At 54.3% G+C, this 10111-nt stretch overlaps 1 protein-coding gene across 23 annotated transcripts in view; it reads right to left on the bottom strand.

Moving 5' to 3' along the window:
- Positions 1-6059: 6059 nt before the first annotated feature.
- Positions 6060-10111, bottom strand: part of LOC102129652 (multiple epidermal growth factor-like domains protein 6) — a 122906-nt gene continuing 118854 nt past the window's right edge. For 15 of the 23 annotated variants that reach the window (XM_065530807.1, XM_005544984.4, XM_005544985.4 and 12 more), the window contains 2 exons: positions 9003-9050; positions 6060-8657 (listed from right to left, as the gene is read on the bottom strand). In XM_065530807.1, coding sequence (XP_065386879.1) covers positions 8596-8657; positions 9003-9050 — 110 coding nt within the window. In that variant the 3' untranslated portion in view covers positions 6060-8595. The remainder of the gene's footprint in view (positions 8658-9002; positions 9051-10111) is intronic. The other 8 variants (XR_012427114.1, XR_012427115.1, XR_010581657.2 and 5 more) reach the window with 2 other exon arrangements.

The raw sequence follows: 10111 nt of genomic DNA, 5'->3' as shown, positions 1-10111 counted from the left end.
TCCCTGGGCTTTTCCTGGAGCTGCTGTGGGAGCAAACTGGCAGCCAAGGTAGGGCATGTGTGTTGGCATGTGGTGTGTACACATGTGCTAGCATGTCTGTCTCTGTGTGCGTGTGTCTGGTGGCCAGGGGGCAGCATTTTCGTGTAAACCCAGCTGCCCTGCAGCCTCCTGGTGGTTCTCACTGCCAAGTTCATGCTCAGCTCATGGAGCAAGGTGGGTCTGGAACGCCTGGCCTCTGACTCGGTGACCTCACTCGCGTATGTGACCTGGGGCAGGTGACTCAGCCTCTGCACCTCAGTTCCGTCTGCAAGCGGCTCCAGCAGCCTCTGCGTTCCAGCGGGCAATGATAATGCTCAGCCTGCAGGAAGGGGGTCCGGGCCCAGGCTGGGTGGCTGTCCTGCTGCGACAGCGGCCAGGCTGTTGGGGGCATCTGGGGAAACTGGGGGAGGGCCCGGTTCAGGCCTGCTCAGGACAAGAACCCCTCCAGGAGGAGTCAGGAAGCGCAGGCCTGGGCTGCCAATGAGGTGTGGGGGCCCAGGCAGGGGCGAGACCTCTGGGCAGGAGGGGCGTCAGGAGAGGGGGCCACAGACTTGTGTAGCCCTGTCCCCAGTACCAGTGTCAGCTCACGCCCCTCCGAGGGCCCCTGCTCAGCCTGGGGTGCTGCCCTCACTGGCCCCGGTGCCATGGCCCCCTCAGCAGGACAGAGCAAGCCTGGACCCCCAGGACGACCACCCCCTCCCCGGGGTCTTCTTGCTCACTCTCCTCATGGAACCTCAGCCCGTCCCATACTTCAGTGTTGGGACCCAGGGACACTTCCCCGCCCGCAGTCCCCAGATAATAGGGGTCCCGTGGGAGCTCCTGCCACGCCGGCTCAGCTGCAGAGGGGTCCCGGGAGGCAGCACTTGCCTGGCCCAGCCCTCCTGTGCAGCCGCACAGCCTAGGTAGGTCCAGACCTTCCTGTTGCAGGGGGTGAAACTGAGGCCCAAAGACCCTCTTCCCACCGCAGGGGTCAGTGGGCCCCACTGCAGGGGGCTATCAGGGCTCTAAAGACACCCGTCTAGCCAACAAGGCCTGTGTCCCGAGTAGGGTGCCAGGGTGCCCGTGGCGCTTGGTGTCCCAGCCCATCCTGCAGGTCATGGTTGGCCTGGGATGCCGTGGGGGCTGTGTGGATGCAGGGCAGTGGGAGGGGGCTGCTGCTGAGGCCTTGAACCCAAGCCCCGTCCCCAAGGCCACCCAGGGCAGGATAGCCCAGGCTCGGGGCAGCCCAGGCCGAGGGCTGGGGTTCATCTTGGCAAACTTCAGTGCCCAGCCCTGGGCGGGCAGCCCTGGACACTGCTGGGTCCAGACTGGCATCACCTAACCTCTCCTGGGGCTGTGCGAGCCAGGGGGGTGTGGTTCACAGGGGCACAGAAGCCAGGTGGGAGAGGCCGCCCCAGCTAGGCCAGGACAACCATCAGAGACTGGACAGGCCACTGGTCCCTCCATCCAGCCAGAGATGGGACAGGCCACCAGTCTGTCTATACAGGCACAGTTGGGTCTGTCACCTGTCAGATCTGGAGTCTCACAGTGAGCACGTCCGTCCATCCCACCCCCATGTCCCCACCACCCCATCCCGTGTGCCATGTGCGTCCTCAGCCCACAGAGCCCCTACTGCTGTCCTGTGACCGGCAGAGAATTTGTACACAGGGTGCGCACACACATGACCTCATCCTAGTTCCTGCTCTTGCCCAACCATGTTTTAGGATCTATCTGAGTGGCGCTCTGCTCATCTGGCCCCTCTGGAACATTCCGGAACATGCCCCGCCCTGGCAGTGTCCTCTGCAGGGACTCCCCTTCCCCAGCCTGCTGCACGCCTTCCTCTCACGCCACCTGGTGTCTGGCAGAGGCACTGCTGGCTGGGCCCCAGGGCCACCGATGCCCCGACTGCCGCCGGCTCCAGGGCTGGCCCTGGGACCCCAGTGGTTCCTGGGGGGATCCTCACCCCACATTCACTCAGAGCCCTCTGCCTCCAACTTTTGCTAGTGGGAGTAAGCCGTTGACCGGTGTTTTGATGTGCAGATCTCTGGTCTTGGCAAGATAGGCCTTCTCCGTACACTTGGCCTTGGCTGTGGGGTCTCTGTGAATTCTGCCCATCTCCTTCCCTCTCCGGCTCAGCTCGATCCTCCTCTGGTTTGGCTGGGTCCTCCTTTCTCCGGCTCAGCTCAGTCCTCCTCTCTCTGGTTCGGCTCGGCCATTCTTGACCCCAGACCTTTGTCCGTTTTAGACATGGCAGGTTGCCCACCAGATGCCACCTGTGGGCTCCGTTGCTAAGCCTTTCCAGCAAACTGGAACGCATCCGACATAGCTGGGAAGTGACATTTTTCACGTCACATGTGCCTTCCAGTTGTCATTTGTTCAGGCCTTTTGAGGTCTTTATAAACGCTACTAGAAGAATTGTAAGAATCCAGAAATTCTTTTGCCAGATACATTCCTGTAGATTTACAGGTTTTGTTGCGATGCTGAGCGGTGTCTTGTTTTGTAGTTTTCTTGTTGGTTATTGTCGGTGTTGAAGCACTATTGATGTTATAGGTTTTACACATGTTGTACATTTTCCATGATTTATAGGATTTTATTGCCAACCTTGCTGAATCCTTATCAGCTATAACAATGTCTGTTAGCCCTTTGGGGTTTTCTGTGGAGAGAATCTTGTCCCCTGAGAACCACGGCAGGTGTGTCTTCCTCTGGGATCCTTATACCTCAGTTGCTTCTCCTTGTCTGAAGGTACTGCCTGCAGCCATTGGGGCTCTGCTGGGGTGGTGGGGGGCAGCGAGGCTGATGCCGGCATCTTCTGATTTGACTTTATTCACTCTTGTGACGGCACTCATCGTGCTCTCCCCAGGTCCAGTTCCGGGTGGTCCGGGTGTGCAGCTAAGCCCCTGCCTCTGGAGTTTGTGCTGTGATGGGGAAGGCCTAGCAAAGACACAGGATGTCATGGCAGGGTTGTGAAGAGTAGGCGGCTGGGAGGAGGTATAGCAGGACCAGACAACCGTCACCCCAGTGGGCACAGCAGGCCCTGCTGGGCGGCATCTTTTGGACAGACCTGAATTCATCGGTTTCTCCCCTAAACATGACATTTGCACCTAACCACTATTTAAAAAGGTCCTTTGGGCCGGGCACGGTGGCTCAAGCCTGTAATCCCAGCACTTTGGGAGGCCGAGACGGGCGGATCATGAGGTCAGGAGATCGAGACCATCCTGGCGAACACGGTGAAACCCTGTCTCTACTAAAAAATACAAAAAACTAGCCGGGCGAGGTGGTGGGCGCCTGTAGTCCCAGCTACTCGGGAGGCTGAGGCAGGAGAATGGCGTAAACCCAGGAGGCGGAGCTTTCAGTGAGCTGAGATCCGGCCACTGCACTCCAGCCTGGGCGACAGAGCGAGACTCCGTCTCAAAAAAAAAAAAGGTCCTTTGGCAGGTTTCCAAGAATTTCTATCCCAAACAGGCATTGAACTCTGTCCAACGTTCTTTCTGCTGCCATCAGTACAGTCATCTGATTTCTCTTCTCACCCAAATGCACCGACGCATCTTCTGACGTGAAATTGTCCTTGATTTTGATCTGGTCCATTGGGTCAGGCCAGTGTTCTTGCTAAAATACTCTTACTTGGATAGCTAAAATTTGATTTAGGATTTTTGCCTACATAGAATGAGTCTGCAGTTACCTTTCCTTGTTACTGTCCTCTCTCGGTTTTAGAACCAAGTTTCTGCTGCCTTTGTGGGATGAGGTGAGCTGTTTTTCCGCCATTTAAAATCTCTGGAACGAGTCCTGGTTGACAAGTGTATGGTGTACACCTGGTGTAACCATGCACACTACAGCTGTGCCAGGATTCCTGGGGCTGAGCAGCGGGAGGAGCGGCTCTCCCGTGGCTCCTTATCTCTTCTTAGGCCACCGCCTGATATGCAATTTTAACCTTTACTTACACCAGTCTCGGCATTTTTCCCCCAGGTTATCATTTTTCTAAGTGTTTTCCAAGTTATTGGTAGATAGTTGCTCATAATTTTTATGCCTTCTTCTCTATTGTGTCTGCAGTTGATTCTTCTGTATTTTTTTCTCGTGTTTAAAAAATCAGTCTTGCAAGGTGTTTTCTTGCTTCTTAGTCTTCAAAGAAGGAAATTTTGGTTTTCTTAAGCATTCCATTATTCTCCACTTGCTGAATGTAAAGTTTATGCACAGAAACCTAAGTGTGAGTATCACTCATCATCAGAGAAATGTGAATTAAAGCCACAACGAGGCCGAGTGCAGTGGTTCGCACCTGTAATCCCAGCACTTTGGAAAGCTGAGGCGGTCAGATCGCGTGAGCTCAGGAGTTCGAGACCAGCCTGGGCAACATGGCAAAATTCCGTCTCTACAAAAAGAAAACACAAAAATTAGCCGGGCATGGTGGCTCGCAACTGTAGTTAGCTTCCTGGGAGGTTAAAGTGGGAGGATCACTTGAACCCGGGAAACGGAGGTTGCAGTGAGTTGAGATGGTGCCACTGCACTCCAACATGGGTGACAGAGTGAGACCCTGTCTCAAAAAAATAAAAAAAACACAATATCATCTCACACCATCAGAATGGCTATTATTAAAAAGTCAAAAAATATAACGTGTTGCTGAGGATGCAGACAAAAGGAAATGCTTATACACTGTTGGTGGAACTCGCTTAGCCTGTATGGAAAACGCTATGGTTTTTCTCAAATAACTAAAAATAGAACTCCCATTCGATCCAACAATCCCACCACGGGGCATCTATGCAAAGGAAAGGAATTCATTATATCAAAAAGATGCTCACCCTTATGTGTTTATCACAGTACTGTTCACACTAGCAAAGATAGGGAATTAACCTGTGTCCATCAGTGGATGACTGGATGAAGATGTGGTGTGTGGAGGTGTGTGTGTGCACGCACATGTGTGAATTGTACATATATATATATACATTCCATGTAGTATGGACATGCAGTGTTTGCATGCACACACACACCATGGATGACTACTCAGTCATAAAAAAGAATGAAATCATGACTGTTCCAGCAACATTGATGGAACTGAAGACCACTATCTTAGGTGAAATAACCCAGAAACAAAGTCAAATACTGCATGCTCTCTTTTATATGTGAGAGCTAAATAACATGTACAGACAGACAGACAGTGGAATGACAGACATTGGACACTGGAAGGGTGGGAGGGTGGGAGGGATGTGGGCAGATATGTATACTATTCAGTAATGGTAACACTAAAGCCCAGACTTTTCCACCATGCGATATGTCCATGTAACAAAACTGCACATGTACCCCTTAACTTCATACATATTGTTACACTGAAAAGGTACATATACGTCAATACAGTAAACATGTAAGGATAAATACAGATGTACCATGTGTGTTCAAGCTTATTCAGGTTATCATTGCTAACTTACTTGCTTAACAGATGGGTTTTTATAAAGCGCACCTTCTTAACCTATTGGTTTTTCTTTTTGTTTTTTGAGACGGAGTCTCGCTCTACTCGCTCTATCGCCCAGGCTGGAGTGCAGTGGCCGATTTCAGCTCACTGCAAGCTCCGCCCCCCGGGTTCCCACCATTCTCCTGCCTCAGCCTCCTGAGTAGCTGGGACTACAGGCACCGCCACCATGCCCGGCTAGTTTTTTGTATTTTTTAGTAGAGACGGGGTTTCACCATGTTAGCTAGGATGGTCTCAATCTCCTGACCTCGTGATCCGCCCATCCTGGCCTCCCAAAGTGCTGGGATTAGTGGCGTGAGCCACCGTGCCCAGCCAACCCATTGGTTTTTGTAAAATGTACATTCAAATCACCCATGACAGCGATTTATTTCGACCTGTTCTATCCATCGCTGCTGAATGAATGTTTGAGCCTCGTTGGGTGCATATATGTGTATGTACATTTACAGACTATCATGATGCTTCTCACCTTGAAATATTCAAACGCCTGCCCCAATTCTCCTTTGGTTTACTCTGCGTGTATTTCTACCCTTTGAAGCATGTCTTTTATAGTGAAAATACTATTTAGTATATTTTTAATGCAGTCTAGTCTGTGTTTAATGTTTTTAATTGACAATAATTATAGCTATTCATTGGATACACAGTGATGTTTGATACATAGGATGTCTAGTGATCAAATCAGGGTAATGAGCATACCGTCGTCTCAAACGTTTATTATGTGTGTTGAGAACGTCCAGTATCCTCCTTCTAGCTATTTGAAACTATATAATATACGGTCAGGAATTTGTTTTTCCATTGTCATTTGTAACCGTTAGCATTAGGATCTGTGAGCCTGTTTTCTAGTTATTCTGCTTTATTCTCCTCTGTTCCTGACTGCTGTTGGATAGCTGAGATTTCCTCCGGGTAGGCAGAAGCTCAGCCTGCCTTATGGCTTCCTGTAGCTGAACATGTGTCTTCACTGAGCGGGATGAGTGATTGGCACCTGCCCCCGTCCACACCCTCACACCATGCTGAGACTTTCGGGGGTTCCCACTGGGGAGTAATAGGGATATTTTGATTCTCTGAATTGCTGGGCCATTTGGGAACTGTGGTGACTGAATATCTCATAGCACCCTCCTGGCTGCTTTCTCTTCTGGCTGGAGAACGTCTCTAAGAGCATTTTCAAATCAGGCTTTTCTGTAGAAAAACGGCCGAGGCCTTGAAGGCCTAAGAATAACATAGACTTTGCATGCCCTTGATAGTTTAGCTGGACATAAAATTCAGGCTTCAAATATTTCCTTCAAACTCTGAGGATGGAACATCACAGTTTTCTGGCTCTCCGTGTTTCTCGCGTAAAGTCTTGGGTCAATTCGATTCTCATTCTTTTTTCTCTGGGACTTTAGAATTTATCTTTGACATTGATGTTCTTCAAGGTCTTATGGCTTTTTTGTTATTTTTCCACCTTGTGCATTTCCAGTCTGACTGAGATCATTCACCTTTAGATCTGAGAATGTCTTGGTCATCGTTCTTCATGTCAATGACTTCTTATTTTTGTATTTTGCAGTTAGATGGAGGTGAATGAACACCTCCCTTACCCATTTCCGTTCGTCTATCTTCTGTACGTTGTCTCTCTTTACGCCTCCCTGCTACTCCTGGGAGAATCTCCTGAGCTGTATCCACTCACCCCATCTGCTGGATGCTTCATTTCCCAGTGTGCGTTTTCCACACTCCATTGCACCGCAGTCCATCTCTCTCCGTCTGCTGCTCCTGCATCCCCACCATCCTGCCCTCCCTTATCACTGTTTTACTTCAAAGTCTCCCCACGGCGGTCCATTCATTGGCTTCCTCTGTGACAGCTCCCTTGCTGTCTGTGAGCAACCAAGCTCACTGGACTCCTCCTCCTGCTGCTGGTGAAATCCTCTGCCCTGGGGCCTCAGCTACCTTGGCTGGTTTTAGGGTGATGGGGGGCAGCAGCCCAGACCCTAAGGGGGTCTTCTCAAGGGAGAGAGCATCCTGTGTTGCAGTCTGAGTGCAGCCCTCTCCATTGGCCACCCCACCCTGCAGAGGAGCCCCCAGCCACCGCCTCTACCTTCTGCCTCTACTGTCCACTCTGGGCCCTTCTTCCAGGAGACATCAGCCTCAGCCCATGAGTGCCAGGTGCTCGGGAGGGTCGGCCTATACTCACCCAGGGAGCCCCTCCCCCCGACTGCTGATGCTTAGGTAGGGGTGGGTGGGGTGGGCCTAAGGGAATTCGGCCTCAGTCCAGGTTGCCCCTCCACACCAGCCTTCCTCCCCCTGGGCCATTCTTCGGGACCAGCCACTCTCTGGGTCTCAGGGGGTCTCAGTGGTAATGAATGCAGCCCCAGCATTCTCCCCAATAGCACCGGGAACTGAGATGAGTCCCAACTTCTTCACTTGTGTGGCACCCCCACCCCTGCAAAGGGTCCCAGGTACACTGGGAGGTCCCCGTGTGCACCCTTATCCTGGCCAGGCCCCAGGGAGGAGCCCACACAGAGTCCACGTAACGCAGCACACACACAGGCCACGAGGAGGCTGCCTGCTCCTTTACCTTCCTGGGTTTACACGGTACCGGCGCCAGCAGCCTGGTGAGCCCGCAGAACCCTACAGACCTGAATCAGGGTTTCTGGGCATCGGGCAGGAGATGACGGGCAGCTTCCAGCTGATCCCAGGGTTGCAGCGGGCATGCGCAGTGGCCCATAAATACCTTTACATAAATACGGGCTGGGCAGCTTAAAGTCCCAGGGCCTAGCACCAAAAAGCCTGCCTGGAGGACAGTGGCCCTGTGCCTGCACCTGCGCCCACACTGACGCCCACACCTGTCCTCAGCCCAACTCAGAGCCGCAGGGAGAGTGGGGCCTTCTCAGCCCAGGCCCAGAGCGTGCCCCTGGGTTCTGCAGAGCCAGGCCAGGCGGCGCCTCTCTTCCAGCGGCCATGCAAGGCTTCCCTCCTCAAGGCCATACCAGCCTCCAAGAGCAACAGGTTGCTGGGCTGTCCACAGCCCTCCACAGCCCTCAGAGGAAGGGCAGTACCAAGAGCTCTGGGCCCATGAAGTGTCCTCAGTAGTCACCAAAGGCCTGGGTCCCATCTGGCTGGAATGGAGAGGCAGGCTCCACGGGGCGCCTCTGCTAGTGCCTCGCTAGTCCACTGCTCCCAGACGTGGGTCTGCTGGAGGCGGGCAGCGTGGCTACTGGGGAAAAGGAGAAAGGAGGCCCAGTCTAGGGCGGGACGGGTGCTCCCAAAACAGACTGGGTTCTGGGTTGGCACCTCCCCCTCCCACCCCTTCCCTCAGCAGCTCAGCCCAGCGGGGCGGGGTGGGGGTGGGGCGGGGGTGGGGCGGGGCCCACCCGTCTTTCCCAGCCTGTCCTTCCCAGCTCTGGCCCTGGCCTTGGTCTCTGAGCTCCAGATTCCTGGGCCCCAAGGTCCCAGGTGCAGCTGCTGCCCTGTGGGGCCCAGATTATACTTCAGCACTCTGCTTTGACTTTCCATAAGCCACCCTTCTGGCAAATCCACAGGCACTCCCCACACCCCTTACCTGGGCCCTGGGCTAAGGACGGGTTCTCGGGGAGCCGGAGGGGCCCACCTGGAGGGGAGAGAGGGCAAGCCATGTTAGTACTTCCAGCCTTGAGTTCAGCCAGGCATGACCCCATCCAGGCTTCAAGGACCTCACTTTCCCCGCACAGCCTCCTTCCCTTCTCACTCCTTTGCACTCAGGGAAGGAACAGGGGCGGCCAGGGGCTCTCCCTCTCCCCAAAGGAGAGCTCTCAGCCCCTCCAACCCCCACTACCCATAACATCAGGGGCTTTACCCAACGCCAAGCCAAGTCCACTCCAGGGGAGGGCACAGGACCCAGGACTCCCCACACCCAGCAAGACCCTGCCCATGAGGCCCCAGGCTCCCGAGGCCTCCAGCTCAACGTCAAGGCACTGCCCCCAGCACCCAGCCCAGGTGCCCGGCAGCCGGCGGTGCAGCACCATATCTGACCACTAGATGCCGCTGCCGGACAGCCTTTTGTCCCCTGCACCAGCGCACAGGCTGCTGCCCCGCCCCTCCTCGCCCCGCCCCACCCCGCCCCGCCCCACTCCACCGAGATCGGGGCTCCCCTGTCTTCAGGCTCTGAACAATCTGCAGCCAGGACTGCCTTAGAAAGGCACAAACAGATGCACACATACACAAAGCCAAGACGATTTGGGGGCCTCCAAGCCGAGGACCCCAAGTGTGAAATCCCCAGTTAGCCAAAAGGCAGAGCCTGTAGCCTGGCGCCCGGCCTTTGCCCCGCCCACATGTCCTGCCCTGCACGCGCCCCAAGCCTGCCTCTCACTTCCCTCTGCAGAGACCACCTTTCCCAACACTGCTGCGGGGTACACGGTTCGAAGGGGCGGGCAGCAAAGTCTGGGCTGGCCAGAGGGGTGGGGGCATCCCAAAAGCACTGCCTGCAGGCAGAGAGCACATTCCAGGACAGCCTCAAGGGCTTAGGTGCTAAGGAGTCACCTTCACACAGGTGCTGGTGCACGCCCACACATGCCTGGCACACATGCCTTTGCCCCCTGCAGCACATGCGGGCACTATTGCACAGACCCACTGGCCACATTCACACACTGATGCACACCTAACACACAGGCACTGACACAAACAGGCGCCTGC

Source organism: Macaca fascicularis, chromosome 1 (assembly GCF_037993035.2).
Source record: "Macaca fascicularis isolate 582-1 chromosome 1, T2T-MFA8v1.1".
In the NCBI taxonomy this organism is placed as follows: Eukaryota; Metazoa; Chordata; class Mammalia; order Primates; family Cercopithecidae; genus Macaca; species Macaca fascicularis.
Note: the sequence above shows the minus strand (reverse complement) of the source record. Positions and strands in the feature narration are given on the sequence as shown.